Consider the following 19,844-nt stretch of genomic DNA (forward strand, 5'->3'; position numbering starts at 1 on the left):
GGGCGGGGAGCGGGGTGTGTGTGTAAATTCACTACCAAAGTCATGCAGTACATGCTTAACAAAACCAAATCAGTACTATCTGGGGTCCGACCCCATGTCATCTTCACTTATAGCAAACGCTGCTCTGTCTTCAACTAATAGATTTATCTGGTTAGCTTAGACCTCTATTTTACTTAAACAAAAATAGGTGGTGTGTAAAACAAGTGATTTTCTTTGTTCTGCCAAGGTTACCTGTATTCCTTGCTGAAAATATTTTAGCTGACTTGGAATCAGTTTTCTTTGCTCTTTAAATTGTTTTTTAAATGTTTAATTGTGAAATATCACAGAGGAAAATTTAAAATATACGTGTTTAATGAAAGCAAGCCAAGTGTTCACGGCAGGATGAATGGATAAAGAAAATATGATGTATACATACAGTAGATGATTATATTCAGCCTTTTTTTATGTGGACCATTTTTTTTGATGTCTTTATTGAATTTGTTACAATATTGCTTCTGTTTGATGTTTTGTCTTTTTTTGGATCTTAGCTCCCTGACCAGGGATCAAATCCCCTTTGAAAGGCGAAGTCTTAACCACTTGGACTGCCAGGGACATCTGATAAATAAAGAAGGAAATCCTGATGTAAATGACAACATGAATACACCTTGAGGACGTTATGCTAAGTTAAATAAGCCAGTCACAAAAGGACAAATACTGGATGATTCCACTTACACGAGGTATGTAAGGTGATCGTACTCGTAGGAAAAACAAGTAGTAGGTGGTTGCCAGGAGCTGGGGCCAGGCAGAATGGAGAATTATTGTTTACTGGGGACAGGGTTTTAGTTTTGCTAGATGAACAATTTCTAGAGAGAGGCACTTCACAACAATGCGCACGTAGTTAATAATCTTAGGTTTAATTCTCTTCTTTCTTTTATGATTATTTGCTCTAACGTCTGTCTTCACCCAATACCATCTTTATAACCCCCATTTTCAAGTATTTAGAAAAAATAAGATAGATTTTAATGCAATCTCAACTTTCAGTCTGCTTTTGTCCCTTGGAGATAAAATGTAAATCTTAGAGACAGCATAAAGTTGAACTTTTTAAAAAAAATCAGTAAACCTTCATAATCTTACAGATAAATTTAATCCATTTGCATTTATAGTACATTTGAAGCAACACTCCCAGTTATTTTGGGCACGTGCTTGGATTTAACAAATTTGTAGTTTTTTAAAGATCATCTTGCGTTATTTGAATGTCAGTTTATCTTCTTTGGCATGGTTTTTTATTTTCTCTTTCCACTTGCCTTGTTTTTGAAATAAACTTTAAGCCGTGTCCCTTTAAAGCAAACCAGAAGACAATCTCAGAAAAGTGATGTGTTTGTCCTGGGTTCATTGCAATCCACGCGGTGAGTGTCAGGGCCATGGAAAGCAGCTGAGTCTGGTCGGTACCGATCTGGTAGAAACAGCCCTACGTCACAGGTCACACGGGTCATCACAGACTTCCTGTTTTCATGGGGTGCAAGTTCCCTTGTGTTAGTGAACTTTTAGAGAAATTATTTCAGCAGCAGCTCCCTGACCAGGTGCTGGATCAAACAACTTTGGACAGAAAGGCGGTAGTTCCATCCTGGTAAAGGAAACTGCCAGAAAAGACATGGGAGCTGGCCAGACTGGGGTCCACAGCCTGGCTGTGTGCAAGCAGATATCTGGAGTAGAGGCTCAAGAAAAAGTTTCATCAAATAGACTGGTCACCCAGCTTGGGGACCACAGGTAAACTTTAGTGTAAATTCACACCCGGAACCCCGATCCCGGGGAGGAAACCCAGGGTGCCTCTCCCGGCACCTACTGAACTTTGATTCTCAACCTTGAATCAAGTCCCCACTTGCTGACTGTGAGATGGGGAATCAATTACCGAATCTTCTTTTCCGCCATTGTGAATGGAGATAAATGTAGTACACACCTGATATGGCTCTTTTATAGTTGAAAAGTAAAGGACTAAAGTTAATGCAAGTAAAAGAGACTGATACCACAGAGAACTTCATGAATCCTAGTTATCATTGTTACTAGGATTCCTGACCGTGAGCAGGAAGGGATTCCAGGCTGGGCTGTCCCTGGTTCTGGGACTAGGGGGAGCTGATTTTCCACCGACCTGAGTGAGGCTGACCGGAAGCAGTGGGAACAGACTCTGTTCTCTTCATCAAAGATGTTCCCAAAGTTTCCTCGCTGCAGGGCGTGCCTCCCACACTGCTTCTCACCCAGTTCTTTCATAAAATAGGTTCTCGGTAATCAAAGGGAGACGGAAAAACGCATTGCTCATGAGTGCTTTGCTCAGAAACTCTGGGGTTTCTTCTCCTCCTTTCCCTAAATTCCTCCTGCTTTCACTTTAGGCTTTTGTTTCCAGAAACTTTTTAACTTTAGGTTTTTCCCATCTGACTCAATTTCTCGGAAAAGTTCCTCACCTGGTCTTTCAAAGAGGATGACACTGACCTTTAGATCTCTTTGATTTTAAGATGAACAGAAATCAGCGGAAAGGGAAAAAAAAAAATACTGCACATCCATCTGACCCTGACTTGCTCTTACAGCCCAGGGACTGCCTCTGGCTTGGCTGTTTGAATAACCTCTGGGCATCTGATCCACCCCCAGAGCTTAAGTTTGAACTCCAGAACAAATATTTGTCCGGTTTGGAGCAAAGTTTGAGAGCTCTCTTCTCTTTTCTTCTTTTTAAAGGCCAACTGTACTGCTCTGCTGTGCCTCTCTGATCGTGGTTCAGGGGACACTGGGCTCCCCCCCAGACCCCCCGCCTGAGAGCTGGGCAGAGACACCCAGCGCGATGAAGGGGCTCACGTGCTTTTTCCTCTGCTTCTTCCTTTCTGAATCGAGAGGCTTTGAAATCCCCACCAATGGACTTTCAGAAGTAAGTACTTCCAAAAGACTCCTTGCTGTAGGCCCCCTCCGTTAGTTTGGTAAATAGAGTGTCGCTCAGTCGTGCCTGACTCTTTGCGACCCCATGGACCGTGGTCCACCAGCCTCCTCTGTCCATGGGATTCTCCAGGCCAGAATCCTGGAGTGGGTAGCCATTCCCTTCTCCAGGGGATTTTCCCGACCCAGGGATTGAACCTGGGTCTCCTGCATTGCAGGTGAATTCTTTACCATCTGAGCCACCATCGAAACCTATTACCTGTTGCTGTTCAAGGACTGTATCCTGTGAGGGTTAGAAATTTATGATAAAGTTTATCTGAGTAGAAGTGTTCGCTGTTGAAATTACTCAAATGTGTATTTACCCTTTAAAGCATTAATGGGCTTTTCATGAGAATTGAGTTCATGGGCTGGCCCCATAGTGTAGCACTTATGGAGTACAGCTGCCTCTCCTTATCTCAGAAACTGGGGATATTAACTGATCTGATCCAAAGGATGGTTATAAGGTTTAAGTGGCATTTGTAAACTACCCAGCACAGTGCGAACCTGAGCAAGAACTTGATAATTATTAGCTCTCATAACTATTATTATGAAATACCATTATTACTCTTTTACGTAAGAGTATAACAAAAGCCATTTTCAAAGCACTCTGGTTGAGGGACTTCCCCGACTCACTGGAAAAGACCCTGATGCTGGAAAGATTGAAGGCAAAAGGAGAAAGGGGCAGCAGAGGATGAGATGGTTGGATGGCACGACTGACTCAATGGACATCAATTTGAGCGAACTCCAGGAGATGGTAAAAGACAGGGAAGCCTGGTGTGCTGCAGTCCATGCAGTTGCAAAGAGTCGGACATGACTTGGTGACTGAACAACAACAAACAGCTGATGATCCAGTGGCTAAGATCCGAGCTCCCAATGCATGGGCCCTGGGTTCAATCCCTGGTCAGGGAACTAGATCTTCCATGCCACAACTAAGAACCAGAACAGCCAAAAAATTAAAAAGGACTGTTGTTTGTTATACCTAAGTGAACAGTGATTTCCAAATTAAGGGCATTTAATATTCCTGTTAAAGGGGAAGATGGATGAGGCAGTGGGCAGAGTATAGGAATTATTCCCAAGGAGCTCACGGTCTTCCCTTCAGACCCTTGATCATCCTCAGCATGATGAAAGTCTTGGATTGAAAGTCATATAAGAGCTATTCTGATACTAGAAAAGCCACATGTATTCTGGGAATATCCTGGAAGATGCAGCGGCTTGTGATACTTACAGGGTGGATTATGTATACAAATGCCAAAGAACAAGATGGCATATTTGCAAGAAAAAAAAATCACTCTGTCTGCCTAGAAATTATCATATTTTCCAACACTTTAGAAACCACCAGAGTGTGTTGGAAGCCTCATTGATTGAGCCAGGAATTGGAGGCAGGATTTCCAAAGGTGCTTGTGCTTTTTCAGTCACTTACTGATATTCCTTTCATATAGACATTTCTAACATCTTATTAGACATTTCTGATGCTGCTAAGATCTACGCAACTCTTCCCCCAGGTACCTCCTTGTCATCTTCAAGCAAAGTGAAAAATGAATTCCTGCATCCACCAAGTTTGGAGATATTAACTCCTAGTTACTCACCTCCAAGATATAACCAGCAAACAAATAGATTAAAGAAATCATTGTAACAGACAGAGAAAACAGCTTTTGGTTACCAAAGGGAAAAGGGGAGAGGGATAAATTAGGGGTTGGGGATTAACAGATACACACTCCTATGTATAAAATACATACAAGGACCTCCTGTATAGCATAAGAACTATATTCAATACATTGTAATATTCAACCTATAATCAGAGAAGGCAATGGCAACCCCACTCCAGTACTCTTGCCTGGAAAATCCCATGGATGGAGGAGCCTGGTAGGCTGTAGTCCATGGGGTTGCAAAGAGTCGGACACAACTGAGCGACTTCACTTTTACTTTTCACTTTTCTGCATTGGAGAAGGAAATGGCAACCCTCTCCAGTGTTCTTGCTTGGAGAATCCCAGGGACGGGGGAGCCAGGTGGGCTGCCGTCTCTGGGGTCGCACAGAGTTGGACACAACTGAAGTGACTTAGCAGCAGCAGCAGCAGCATATATAACTGAATCACTTTGTTGCACACCTGAAACGTTGTAAATCAGCTATTGATTTTTTTAAAAAAAAGACATTATATGAAAAAAAATGAGATTGCACAGAAATATAGAAAACAAGACAAAATAATATATTAAATACTTTTTGCCTGTCACCAGCTGCCTTTTTTTCATTGATGGAAATAAACATCCTGATTTGTTTTAAGTTTGCAGACTATGGAGACCATGTGGAGTTGGCTCCAGGCAAATTTCAGTTTGTGCCAGAGAATCGGAGGTATCAGGTACAGTAAACCTCAGTTCCAAAAGGGAAAATAAGTGCAAGAGATCATGAATGAAAAAATAAGAAAAAGACTGTAGATCAGTCTTATGGACTCTGTGAGAGAGGGAGAGGGTGGGGAGATTTGGGAGAATGGCATTGAAACATGTATAATATCATGTATGAAACGAGTCGCCAGTCCAGGTTCGATGCACGATACTGGATGCTTGGGGCTGGTGCACTGGGACGACCCAGAAGGAGGGTATGGGGAGGGAGGAGGGAGGAGGGTTCAGGATGGGGAACACAGGTATACCTGTGGCGGATTCATTTCGATATTTGGCAAAACTAATACAATATTGTAAAGTTTAAAAATAAAATTAAAAAAAAAAAAAAAGACTGAGATGCTTTTTGCTACATTTTCTCAAGAGCTTGTTTTTCTTAGCAGCAAAGAGTCCAGTAGTATTATACTTGGGAGAAACACAGTTCTGCTGAAATGAAGGGAAACCTCCACATGACTGTCCATCTCTGAACGCAGTGGTCATGTTGTTCGCTTAAACAATATGTGGCTACGTGTTCAAAGCTTAAGATTATGGGATGGTTTTACTGTCATATATGGAAGAATTTCCTCCTAGGAGGACATATTTTGTGGCTTCCTTGTGGGGCCACACATGCTCCCCCACTGGTCACGGTCACTACCGTTTTGGGGAGCCGCTCAGAGAGCACAGGCAACCTAGCCACGCTGGAGGCCGTCTCCAGTTGTTAAGATCTCACCTTCCAGTACAGGGCGTGTGGGCTCAATCCCTGGTCCGGGAGCTAAGACCCCACATGCCTTGCGGCCAAAAAATCAAAACGTAATACAGAGTAATATTATAATAAATTCAATGAAGACTTTAAAAGTGGTCCACATCAAAAAGATTTAAGAGGGAAAAAAAAGAAACCCCATAGGTAAATCCTCATGTCAGGGTCTTCATCTAAAAGACAAAACTTAAAGAACTGTTGAGAATTGGATTTGAAGGTCTGAAAAAGACCCATGGACATAGAAAACAAACTCATAGTTACCAAAGAGAAAAGGGGGAGAGGGATAAGTTAGGAGGTTGGGAGTAACAGATACACACTACTGTATATAAGATAGATAAGCAGGAGTCCCCTGGCTGTCTACTGGTTAGCACTCTGTTCTTCTACTGCAGGGGGCACAGCTTCAATCCCTTGCTGGGGAACTAAGATCCTGGAAGCTGGGCAGCATGGCCAAAAAAGGAAATAGATAACCAACAAGGACTTACGTAGCACAGAGGAATATACTCAGTGTTTTGTAATAACCTTTGAGGGAAAGAAATCTGACAAAAAATAGATATGTAGAAATAACTGAATCACTTTGCTGTACATCTGAAACTAACACAACATTGTAAATAAACCTTGCTTCAATTTAAAAAAAAAAAGTCTAAAAGAAGGCAACCGCTGGCCTTACTATGTCATATAACACCCCCGAAAATTTCAGCTCACCCCAAAGCAGGCAAGCTAAGCTCTACTAACCCACATCTGAATTATTACTTTAAAATCCATCTGACATTAGATGCTCACCCGTCGCTCTAAAGCCAGCCCGCTTTCCATGCCACAGGACAGTCATTCATGTGGATAAATCTCTAGCATGGCAGTTAGAATACAGGATTTTCCATCTGCCAATTACCATGTTTAACTCAGGGGCTACGCCAAGGAGAAGACCCATGCGTTACAGCTCCCATGTTGCTGCGTCTAATGGGAGAGACAGACATGCCTTCCCACTGTCTGGGTTTGAAGGAATTTTGCTGCTATGAAAACACTCAGGCAAACATGTTTTTATTTGAATTAATAAGGTGGTTTTTACAGGATAAAGGTGATCTGTGCTACTCAGCATGAGCTCAGTTGAATATTTTCATTTAAAAACATTGGTTTTAACATTGTATCACAGAATGATGGGCATGCCACCAAAAGACAGCCGAGACGCTGAGACACTTACTTACGGAAGCACCCCAGGGGAAACTAGCATTCAAGAATATTTGATAGTTATGTCTCGGTTCCAGTGAATGAATCAGAGCTCTGTATGGAAGGAGAAAATGTTTCTTGACAGAGAAAACAGTTTTTGCCCTCAAAGCAGTAAGCAACACGCTTCTAAAGAATGATTTTATCCAACTTCCTTTCACAGAGAAGTATTTCTGGAGAATCTGGAGAAAGGACGGTAAGTGTACTTTGATTTTGTTAAAAATTGATGTCTGAATGACTTTTCTGTTACCTATTACTGAGAAATCAATACGGCTGCCTTCTTTGTCTTCAGCACCAAGAGTGTTTACCTGACTTTCGAAATACCTGTTTGCCCAAATCTGTTTGGAAGTGTGTTTAAAATTCAGTATAATAGGGTGGAGTGTCTAAGCAACCAGGAGAGATGTCCCCAGGAGCTGAAAATGTTCCTTTTCTTTACTTTGGCAAGTTTTGCCAACAACACAGGTTTTGGGGTTTTTTTTTTTTTTTTTTTTTGGAATAAAAACTATATATTGATTCCAACATAATGGTTTTGATTTAAAATAGGACACCTAACAGCTTTCGTGAGTGTGGAAAAGGCACTTTTAAACACGAAATCGGAGAAGGCAATGGCACCCCACTCCAGTACTCTTGCCTGGAAAATCCCATGGATGGAGGAGCCTGGTGGGCTGCAGTCCACGGGGTCGAGAAGAGTCGGACACGACTGAGCGACTTCACTTTCACTTTTCACTTTCATGCATTGGAGAAGGAAATGGCAACCCACTCCAGTGTTCTTGCCTGGAGAATCCCAGGGACGGGGGAGCCTGGTGGGCTGCCATCTATGGGGTCGCACAGAGTCAGACACGACTGAAGCGACTTAGCAGCAAACAGGAAATGGCCCGATTCCCTGAGCCGTTTGGTGTACTGTAAGTCCCCTACATACAAACAAGCCCCATTCCAAGAGTGAGTTTGTACATCCAGCAAAGTTAACCTAAGTACACAACCAACACAACCAGCTGTATGTGGCTGCACTGTAATCGGTTTAGAATACTTTTCATACAAATAATACATAAAAAAAAACTGACACAAAAAATAAAGAATGTTTTTAATCGGACAGTACAGTACCTTGAGAAGTACAGTGGTCCAGTACAAGAGCTGGCATGCAGGGACTGTGAACAGGACAGAAGCGGTACTGATGGAGGAGGGAGAGGAGGTGGGAGACGGTAGGGCTGAAGGGTCGTCAGCAACAGGAGACGGAGGGCAAGCTGCGGTTTCACTCATGCCTGATGTTGATGGCACACGTTCCGGTTCCTTGCTGGAACCAGATGCTCATTCGCATCTTTGAAAATTTGCAGCTGCACCTCAAAGGTCCGTATGTATGTTTGGGCTTACTGTAGTTCCTCCTGTGGCAGGAAGACATCAAAAGGAAAGTTGTTTCCTTGGCTTCATAGTCTGAATGGACAGCAGCTGTGAGAAGCTCTGGGTTAAGGGGGAGGAACGACAAACAGCTTAGCCTGGGTTTTATCTTTGCTTGAGGTGAGCTGGATGTTCACCAGTTGAAAGATTTAATCTTGGATGCGAAGTTTGGGGAAAATGATACCTAGTATTGAAATAAGTAAAACGCTTTGGAAAAAAAAAAAAAGCAGAAACCAGTGGGTCCCATCACTGTCACAATCCTGGCAGTTTAGAGGCACCTCCTAAAAGATGTGTGTTTTCAGTGCTTTGTCTTTGAGCATATGGGTACTGGAACTGCCTTCAATCAATAGAGAAGGGTTGGGAGCCAGGTCCACAATGCTGGACCAGTCACCGCATCAAAATGCCCTCTGCGAGATGTTCTGTTCTTCACTCATATCCATCAGCATTCTCGTGCGTGCTCAGTTGCTCAGTGGTGTCCGACTCTTTGTGACCCCATGGACTGTAGGGGCTCCTCTGTTCACAGGATTCTCCAGGCAAGAATACTGGAGTGGGTAGCCATTGTCTTCTCCAGGAGATCTTCCCAACCCAGATCGAACCTGGGTCTCCCACATTGCAGGCAGGTTCTTTACCGTCTGAGCCAGCAGGGAAGCCTAGCTCTCCTGTTCAAACTATATCTCATAGTTTGTTTTGATTTGGGAAACAACAGGAAGACTGGGAAAAGGTGAAATTGCAATAGATGAGGTTCAGAAAGGTAGGTAGCAGTGTGGGGCTTTGGGGACCGCCTGTGTGTTCCACTCCACTGTACCCCAGGAAGTGCCTGGGTTTCCCTTCTACACTGCACACCCGCATCCTTTCCTGCCCTCTGGCCCTGTATTCAGAGTTATTTCCTGCACTTTGATAATCCAATCTTGCTTCCCCACAACCACTTCCTCCTCATATTCCAACTTTCAGAATCATTGTTAATAGACTCACAGTGCTGGAGAGGCATCTCAAGATTTCTTAAAACAAGAGCGAGTTTCTGCCTGCAGGATATCCCAAGAATTTAGGAGAATGCTTAATAAAAGCTGAGTTATATACTTAGTGATGCCTTAGAATTTTCTGTACTGTTATCATCAAATATGCAGTGAAGTTCTGTCATTTTTCTCCGAGTACAGTTGATTTTTCTTGCCGATTTCAGGAAGATGTTGATCAAGTGACTGTTTATAGTTATAAAGTCCAGTCTACTATTACTTCTCGAGTGGCCAACACTGTTATCCAGACCAAAGTGGTGAACCACTCTCCACAGCCTCAAAATGTGGTGTTTGACGTGCAGATCCCCAAAGGAGCCTTCATCTCCAACTTCTCCATGTGAGTAACTCCCACTCAGAACCGGAAACTGGATATGCTCTGCTCCCAGAATCAAACCCCTCTCAGAGTGGACCTTTAGTGCCTCAACTCTTCATGGCTCTATACCCAGCATCTTTGTGTTGTTTAATTGCTAAGTTTTATCTGACTCTCTGCTACCCTCTGGACTGTAGCCCACCAGGCTTCTTTGTCCATGGGATTTCCTAGGCAAGAATACTGGAGCAGGTCTGCCATTTCCTCCTCCAGGGGATCTTCCTTAACTAAGGACTGAACCCGAGTCTCCTGCATTGGCAGGCGAATTCTTTACCACGTAAATTACCAGGGAAGCCCAGAGTGGACCCTGCTGGTCAGCAATTCCAGGGGTTCTCGATTTCAGAGTTGTGGACCCACTGGACATGGAGTCATCTTGCTGCTGCTAAGTCACTTCAGTCGTGTCCGACTCTGTGCGACCCCAGAGACGGCAGCACACCAGGCTCCCCCATCCCTGGGATTCTCCAGGCAAGAACACTGGAGTGGGTTGCCATTTCCTTCAATGCATGAAAGTGAAAAGTGAGAGTGAAGTCACTCAGTTGTGCCCGACTCCCAGCGACCCCATGGACTGCAGCCTACCAGGCTCCTTCGTCCATGGGATTTTCCAGGCAAGAGTACTGGAGTGGGTGCCATTGCCTTCTCCGGAGTCATCTTGGGGTGGGACCAAATAATTTGCTTCTGTTCAGAGTAACAGAATTTGCAAAGGATTTGCTTTTCTTTTCTAATGAGTGAAAATATCCTTAAGCCTGTCTCTATGGCAGTAATCTCCCACTTCCTTACGGAGAGGCCATATGTTCTATTTTGCTTCAAAAACTCTAATCGGACTGCTCTGACTAATCATTGTTGGAACAGATTAGGTGACAGCAAGTGAAGAGTAAGGTAGGTAGGGACAGAGATGACAAGAGAGGGCAGAGTTCCCCCGGAGAGATGTTAGAAAGAGAAACACACACTTGGCAGGGATGGATCAGCACTTTTCTCCATCTTTCTTTGCTTTTTTCCACCCTCAAAGGATCCTTAATACATGGAAGAATGACCCTATAAACCACATGGCAGCCAGATAGCTAGTGGTTTATCAATCACAGCCCTAGGCACGTTTGTCATTCCAAAGGGATGCACAGGAGAACAACCCTTAATCCAAAGGGTAAACCTGGAAAATGAAGAAACAGTTTTTAAAATTTTGCCTTGGAGGATAGTTGACCTACAATGCTGGGTTAGTTTCAGGTGTACAGCAAAGTGATCGAGTTACACAACTATATATGTCCATCCTTTTGCAGATCCTGTTCCCATATAGGTTATTACAGAATACTGAGTAAAGTTCCCTGTGCTATACAGTAGGTCATTGTTCTTATTTTATATATAGTGGTGTGTGTGTTAATCCCAAACTCTAATTTATCACTTCCCCTTCGCATTTCCCCTTTGGTAACCATATGTTTGTTTTCAAAGTTTGTTTCTGTTTTGTAAATAAGTTCATTTGTATCAATTTTTTGGAGGGGATTCCACTTACAAGTAATATTATGTGATGTTTGACTTTCTCTGTCTGATTAATTTCACTTAGTTTGATAATTTCTGAGCCCATCCATATTGCTGCAGATGGCATTATTTCATTCTTTTTTAGGGCTGAGTAGTATTCCAGTGTGTATATGTACCACATCTTCTCTATCCATTCCTCTGTTGGTGGACACTTAGGTTGCTTCCCTGTCTTGGCTGTTGTAAATAGTGCTGCTGTGAACGCTGGGGAAGAAGCATCTTAAACACAAGTAACAATATGGGAGAGAAAGCTTCTAGTACAGGAGCCTACCTCATCTACCTTAAATCACACTGCCAGATAAAGAAACTCCTTTTATGAAACCTGCAAATGTCTCTCTACTTGAAGGTTCCTTCCAGGTGCAAAATGATACATAATTCATTAAGTCCACCCGGTTGGGTTGTTGGCTTGTTTGTTCATTGTGCTTCTATTCAGACCAACTGTGACCCTTCTGTCATTTTTTAGGACTGTGGATGGCACAACTTTTACTAGTTCTATTAAGGAGAAAACCGTGGGCCGAGCTCTCTACGCACAGGCGAGAGCGAAAGGCAAGACGGCAGGACTGGTGAGGTAAGGGCAGGATTCCCCACCACTGCTGCCTGTGCTCAAGCCCGTTCCCTCCGTGGCAAGCCAGCCCCCAGGAAGGCAGAGAAGCTCGTCCTTCTCTGCTAGGTCGCTTCTTTGTGGTACTTCCCTGATCCCACATGATCCAGTTACCCACAATCTCACCTTGCTTGTTTACCACTTAAATTTTCTAAAAATCGCTGACTGTTTTTCCTAAGGCTCAACTCACCCTCATTTGACAACCCTGCTGTTTTCTCTTTAAAACCATAAACACTTCAAGATGAGTGATCACATTGGACTTGGTGCGTACGGGAGTAAATAAGGCATTAGTGCTGGAAATACATATTCAATTTGAAATAATAGATGTCTTCTTTATGAAGACTTTTAAAAATGTAAAGAATCCCTAGAATGAGTCTTACCAGCAGTAGGGGAAAGGTGTGCTGTCCTTTGGATCATCTAAACTGGAATTGAGTTCCGACCCTACAACTGACTCGCATGTGATCTCAAGTGGGTTACTTACCCTTTATGAACCTCATTTGTCATCACTTGCTAAATGAAGGTCTTGGTGTCCATCTTTTAGAGGGGCTATAATAGCAATGATATGTGTCAAGTTCCTGGCAGGTAACAGGGGATCACTAACCAGTAGCTCTTTGCAGATGACACTCAGATCTGTATGAAGCTCTGCAAGAAAAACATCAAGTAGGAGAGGGGAGGGGAATTCCAGGCTACTGGAAGGAAATTAATCTAGAAGTTGCTGTTATGTCTCCTGGACCTACCATTCGTTCTCCTAAGCAGTGAGCAGGTGGCTAGCCCAGGGCAGCCTGGACGCCCTCTGCGTAGATTCTACATGTGGACTTATGTGGGCGGGCTCGCATCTTTAGGAGCAGAGCTCTCGATATGGAGGACTTCAAAACTGAAGTGAGCATCGCCCCTGGAGCAAAGGTGCAGTTTGAACTTCATTACCAGGAAGTGAAGTGGAGGAAGCTGGGGTCCTACGAGCACAGACTCCACCTGAAGCCAGGACGACTGGCCAAGCACCTGGAGGTGAGCCCTCCCCCCTAGAGCTGGGCCCCCATCTGTGCTTTCTGTTCATCTTCTCTTCGTGGTGTTCCACGCCACTTGACACTGCAGGACAGGGTGGTGTATGGAAATTGACTCTGGGTTTGGAGTAAGGAAGTGCCGCTTCCTTACACATTTCAAGGCTAGCTCATCTCCTTATTTGCTGTGTCAATTTCCTGTGGCTGCTGTAGCAAATGATTGCACACAGGGGGCTTATGACAACAGAGATGTCTTCTTACACAGTTCTGGGGGCACGGACTGAAGTCAAGGTATTGGCAGGGCTCTTGAGGAGGGTCTGTCCCACTGCTTCTGTGGTCTGGAAGCGGCTGGCATTCCTTGACTTGTGGCCTCATGGCCTGTCATTCTGACCTATGCCTCCCTGATCACATCACCTCCTCCTGAGTGTCTTAAATCTCCCTCTGCTCTTGTAAGAACATTTGTCATTGGATTTCGGGCCCACCGGGTAGATCAGGATGATCAGGATCCTTTACTGTATCCACAAAGATCCTTTTTCCAAATCAGGTAGCAGTTTCAGCTTCCAAAGATTTAATGTAGACATGCCTTTGGTGGGGGGTGGGGGTGGGGGGACCATTCAACCCTCTGACCTTCCAACTAATGCTGATTCTCAATTTTCTCATCTGTGAAGAGTCCCATCTTAGATTCCTTGGTTCCAAGTGTGATGAGAGGTCGGCGAAGGTTGAGTTCATTGTCTGTTCCACGTTCCCCCCGTTGCACCCCAAGTCTCATCACCTGGATAGCAGTGCCTGTGCAGGGCAACTTGAACTCACTTCTGCTGTAGTCTTCATGTCTTGTCTTGAGAACTGAGCTTCTCTTTTCTTGGCTCTAAACTTGTTAACATCATGTGAACATTTGTGTAAGAGGCAGAGGAGGGCTGGCTGGAAGAAACCCAGGGAAGAACACAATTCACCTGGTCTCTGTTTGACACAGACGAGGGTGAAGCAGACAGGTTGTAAATTGTCTGTAGACAAAGAAGATTCAAGGGGATGAGTGGATCATGTATAATTTTCTTATAAATAAGAATGGAATGGCATGGGATGGAGTAGAAGGAGAATTAAATTCCAGAGAAACAAAGCGAGAGAAAGGGAGCACTGAGTTGCCCAGAGGGTCTTTCAGCCTCCCTGGTGAGATGCATCATATCACACAGGATTTAAAGAACTTGCAGAAGAGATGGTGGAGCCATGCTAGGTCATCTTTGGGAGATCCTAGAGAGGAAAAGAGCAGCAGAGGACTTAGAATTGATAATCGTACTTCTTGCTCAAAGTCTTGAAAGATGTTTTAATGTTTTAAGTAACTTTCCCACTTCTAGGTAGATGTGCGGATTATTGAACCTCAAGGACTAAGATCTCTTCATGTTCTGGACACATTTGATGGGCATTTTGATGGCGTTCCCGTTGTATCTAAAGGACCCCAGAAGGTACCACAAGCAGTGATGTGACACAGTCTGAGTGGCCACTGGTTTGCGGGTTTTCCTCTCCCTCTCTGCTCTAGGGGATGGAAGAGTTGTCAGGTGCTGAGCTCAGGGAACTTAGGAACTGTGATCCCTGAGCAAAGTCTAGGGCCTCCCACAGGACATACAGAACAAAACCAATTGTTTCATTGCATTGTGACCAGTGTCTGTCCATTTTGAAACCCATTTCCCCCAAGTCATCCAGTGGACTGGTAGCTAAAAGACAGTCTTCACATACTATATAGAGGATTTTCCTTAATCACTGAGAGAGCTACTCAGCTTAATTCTCTCTGCCTTAATGGCCAATACTAACCACCTCTGGAGGGGTCAAAGTCCTCTAAGAACCTTTTGCCAACTCTTTCTAGAGCTGGTGGCCATTTCTTCCATGGGGTGGGGGTGAGGGGGAGGGAGGAATTCTTCGAATCTCTTATAAAGGACTGAAGCCTGGCCAACAGCACTGAAGGCTGCTAGATGCCCCTGTGATAGGACCACTGATGCTGCTTGGGTGCAGAGTGGCCCTGGACCCTCCCCTGTGTGCATGAGAAGGTGTTCCCCCTGGACAGGGAGGGGGCAGAGACCAGGCTCTGACACCACTGCTCCTTACAGGCACACATTGCCTTCAAGCCCACGGTGGCACAACAGAGAAAATGCCTCAACTGCTCAGAGACGATGGTCGACGGCGAGCTGGTGGTGATGTATGATGTGAACAGAGAGGAGAAGGTTGGGGAACTTGAGGTGGGTGCAAACAACTCTCAGGGGCCAACTCTGCCTTAGCCAAAGATCTATTTCTTGTTGAATAAACCCCCAGGGAAATGCCCTGGGAGGTAAACTGCGGAGAGGCTGGGCCCTTTCAGAAAAGGATGGAGCGGGCGCAGGAAGAAGGGAGAGATGGACGCAGCCAAGCCTCTGTTCTCTTCTTTACGACCGTCATGCCTCCTGCTCCCCGTGGTCTCCTCTCCCTTCTCAGTCCCCAGACCCTCATCCTCCTACATGCCAAACACTGGTAATGGTTTGGCTCACAAATATGTCCTGTTTTTCAGGTATTTAATGGATATTTTGTCCACTTCTTTGCTCCTGAGAACATGGACCCAATTCCCAAAAACATCCTGTTTGTCATCGACGTTAGTGGCTCAATGTGGGGAATTAAAATGAAACAGGTGAGTAGCCCTGGGTTGCAGTGGTACCCAGGACTCCATGCCTTCTCTGATCCCCTCGTGATGGTGCAGTTGTTCGAGGCCCCTTCCCCCTAGAGCTAGTCTTAGTTCAGGCTGCTCACAAAGGAACAGAGGCTGGGTGACTTCTAAACAGGAGAAATTTATCTCAAAACTTGCCTTTTTGAAAAATTTCACCTCCATATAAGCCCACTCTGCTCAGGCTTCTGCTTCATATTCCTTTGGTTCTCCTGCATGACATTTTAGACTAATATCTTGCCATTGTGCATGAATAACTTTAAAAACGTTTAATGCACAGTTTTTCTAATTATGTTGTAATTCCTTGAGGGTGATCATTCCATCTCATGTCTTCCAGTTTGGAGTTCCTCATAGGCTCCTTCAGTGTTAATGGTGTAGGTACAGTTGTGAACAAGGACATTCCTAGTCCACCCATTCAACTAGTGTGAACCAGGCAGTGAATCTCTGTTCATTCAACACTCACTTGTGACCACCCAGGTGTTCACTACTGTTCTAGGATCCTAGAGACGGAAAAGACTTGGCCCTGCCCACCTATCACCAGGTTCTCAGCAGTGGCACTTGTGACATTTGGGGCTGATGAATCCGTGTCGTGGGGACCACACTGTACGTTGTAGGATGTTTAGCAACATCTATTCACTAGATGCCATGGAACTCACCCTCCTGGTCATGACAATCAAAGATGTCTACACAGGGCTTCCCTGGTGGTCCAGTGGCTAAGAATGGCTAAGAATCGCCCTTGCAGTGCAGGAGACATGGGTTCGATCCCTGATCTGGGAAGATCGCAGGTGCCGTGAGGCAACTAAGCCTGCGAACTGCAACTAGAGAAAGCCTGCGCACAGCAGCAAAGGCACAGCACGGCTGAAAATAAATAAATAAAATTCAAAGTAAAAAAAAGAATGAGAAAGAAGGTGGTCTTCTCCCCCTCCACACTTAGAAAAGTGTCTTCAGACATTGCAAAATGTCCCCTGGGGAGAAAATTATCCTCATTTGAGAACCACTGCCCTAATACAGTTTATTTGTTCCTTCCTTCCCTCATTTAACAAGTATTTATTAAGCACCTGTCTTGTGTCAGGCACTTAGTTCATCACTGAAGTCTGAGATGACTGTTACACACCCAGTGGACATGACACAGCAAGCAGGCTATTGGCTCTCCAAGTCTGGTGTCAGAAGGTATTGAGTGAGACATGCACTTAGGAGCCACCAGTGTGTAGAAGGTACTCATAACAATGAGACCAGGTGAGAACACCGAGGAGGAAGTATAGATAAGAGAAGAAACAGAGAGCGAACCTCACACTATCCCAGTAACTAGAATAATGTGGGGAGAAGAGGAGGAATCAGCAAAGAAGACTACGCCAGCAACTCTCCTTGTGGCCCAGGAGCTAAGACTCCGAGCTCCCAGTGCAGGTGGCTGGGGTTCGATCCCTGGTCCGGGAACTGTGTCCTGCACGCTGCAACTAAAGATCCCACATGCTGCAATGAAGACCTAAGGTCCCTTGTGCTGCAACTAATACTCAGTGCAGCCGAAATAAATACATACATTTAAAAAGAAAAGAAAAAGCAGCCAATGAGAGGAGGAGAAAACCCAGAGTGGCCGAGGCTCTGGAAGAAAATGAGGAAGTTGTACAAGGACAGCAATGTGGCCGGTTGGTCCAAATGCTGCTCAGATTGGGTCTGATGAGATGAGAAGAGTCCATTGGATTTAGCAACAGCCTTGATGAGCATAGTTTCAGTGGAGGGATGATGGTGAAAACCTGAACGGAGCGGGCTTCAGAGAGAACAGGAAAAGAAGATTTGGAGACAGTGTGCTTACAATTCTTTCGAGGAATTTTATTGCAACGGGAAACTGAGAAATGGGGGAAACGGGTACGTTCAAGGTTTCTAAAGGCATGAAAAATGAAAGCGTTATTGTATGTATGGAGATGTACCAATAGAGTGAAATGTATGATACAGGAGAGCCAGAGGACAGACGCCAGAGCCATGCCTTTCAGTAGCCGAGAGAGAGCCCAACCTAGGTCACCAGCGGATGGATTTGCATTAGGCAGAAATGCTTCTCCTAGTTCTGCATTACCAGGCATCAGGGAAAAGTGTATGGGCACAAATCCTGGCAGGGGGGAGGTTTATGGTGGCAGGGGTTGTAGAAATCTTCTTCTGATGACTTCCATTTCTCAGTGAAGTAGGATTCCAGGTCATCAGCTGAGACAGGGAGAGGGAGGTGTTGGTGGTTTGAAGATGAGAAGCAGGAATTAATGCATGAGAAGGCTGAGTAGAGGGACTTGAGAAATACATTTGATTTTCAGGCACCACAAATGGGACATCTGAAGCTCAGGATTCTCAGTGTAAAGTCAGGCTGGTGAGACTCGTCATGCAAAACAAGACAGTAAAACTTTCAGTATCAAAATGCAGACAATACATGTTTGGACGGAATAGGAGAGTGTTAGATCTGTGTTGACAGAGGTGGATTTATGAGGTTTGTGGGAGAACTATAGCTCGAGCTAGTGCTTAAAATGATGAATGATTGAGCTTCCTCATTTCTTCTTAGGTTTAGAGAGTATGTATTAAGACCCTTCTCCATTCTCTCTCGAAATAGACAGTGGAAGCAATGAAGACCATTTTGGATGACCTGCGAACTGAAGACCATTTCTCCGTGGTTGATTTCAACCACAATGTTCGAACCTGGAGAAACGATTTAGTCTCAGCTACTAAAACACAGGTTGCAGATGCCAAGAATTACATTGAGAAAATCCAGCCCAGTGGAGGTGAGTGGGTTTAGCCTAAAGCCCAGTGAGAAACTCCCACAGGATTCAGTGGAGTCCTGAGAAATATGAGAATCACTTGATAAATATGATTCCTTACCCCAGTGGTCTTTGCCTTAATAATACACTTATTATTAAACAGTGCATACTAAGTTCATGGTGAAAGCATAATATGCATCCCCCATCCCACACACATTTTTAACCATTCTGTCCTCAGAAAACTGTGTCAGTAAGTGACACTAGCTTTCTTATGACTCACACGGTAAGAGAAAGACAAATACCATGTGATATCCCTAGAATAAGACATAAATGAACTTATCTACGGAATGGACTCAGACACAGAGACTTGTGATCGCCAAGGGGAGCGGGGTGGGGCAGGGATGGATTGAGAGTTTGGCGTTAACAGATGCAAACTGTTATCTAAAGAATGGATAAACAACAAGGCCTGTTGTATAGCACAGGGGACTATATTCAATATCCTGTGATAAGCCATAATGGAAAAGAACACAAAAAAGCATGTATATTATACACACACACACACACACATATATATATATAACTGAATTACTTTGCTCTACAGCAGAAATTAACACAACACTGTATGTCAACTAAGCTTCAATTTGAAAAAGGGAAAAAAACACGTAGAATAACACACAATTGTCTGCAGAACAGTATCCAAGTATATCAGCAAGGCTGAATAGGCAACTTCAAGTTGGTGGCTAACAAAATGACTGGTGCTTTGAAAGGGTTACTTCATCTCTAAGGGAACTGTTCACTCTTAATACAAAGTGAATATTTCACTCCACTGGGGGATCTGGACCAGCCTGGGTAATATTTGGAAAGCAGTCGAATGATTTGGATACTGAAAGAATGACACGTGAGTCATCACCAGACAGATGAGCCTGGGCTCCAGACGTGGTTGTTTCTGTGGGAAGTCAGAGTATATACAGAACAGCACGTTCTCTGGCTTTCCCAGGCACAAATATCAACGAAGCCCTGCTGCGGGCCATCTTTATTTTGAATGAAGCCAATAACTTGGGAATGTTGGACCCCAACTCTGTCTCGCTGATCATCTTGGTGTCTGACGGGGATCCAACAGTAGGTAAGCACCCCTTCCATTTTTAGTGATACATATGTTTCTTGGGAACGTGATTGGCTTAAAATGCGAACTTGAATGGCATTTGCCTGAGTGTCTAAACCAGCTTGGGCTTCCCAAGTGGCACAGTGGTATAGAGTCCGC

The 19,844-nt window shown here is 44.4% G+C and overlaps 1 protein-coding gene across 1 annotated transcript in view; it reads left to right on the top strand.

The window, feature by feature from the left end:
• Positions 1 to 2,630: 2,630 nt before the first annotated feature.
• The window catches only part of ITIH2 (inter-alpha-trypsin inhibitor heavy chain 2), a 32,257-nt gene continuing 15,043 nt past the window's right edge, over positions 2,631 to 19,844 (top strand). Inside the window, exons 1-11 of the mRNA XM_086334817.1 lie at positions 2,631 to 2,890; positions 5,214 to 5,288; positions 7,443 to 7,475; positions 9,849 to 10,018; positions 12,036 to 12,140; positions 13,016 to 13,178; positions 14,521 to 14,628; positions 15,268 to 15,396; positions 15,702 to 15,818; positions 18,439 to 18,607; positions 19,581 to 19,706. Coding sequence (XP_086190943.1) covers positions 2,807 to 2,890; positions 5,214 to 5,288; positions 7,443 to 7,475; positions 9,849 to 10,018; positions 12,036 to 12,140; positions 13,016 to 13,178; positions 14,521 to 14,628; positions 15,268 to 15,396; positions 15,702 to 15,818; positions 18,439 to 18,607; positions 19,581 to 19,706 — 1,279 coding nt within the window. The 5' untranslated portion in view covers positions 2,631 to 2,806. The remainder of the gene's footprint in view (positions 2,891 to 5,213; positions 5,289 to 7,442; positions 7,476 to 9,848; positions 10,019 to 12,035; positions 12,141 to 13,015; positions 13,179 to 14,520; positions 14,629 to 15,267; positions 15,397 to 15,701; positions 15,819 to 18,438; positions 18,608 to 19,580; positions 19,707 to 19,844) is intronic.

The sequence above is a fragment of the Bos grunniens genome, chromosome 13, assembly GCF_055505025.1.
Source record: "Bos grunniens cultivar Pamir isolate PY7600 chromosome 13, Bosgru_T2T1.0, whole genome shotgun sequence".
Lineage (NCBI taxonomy): Eukaryota > Metazoa > Chordata > Mammalia > Artiodactyla > Bovidae > Bos > Bos grunniens.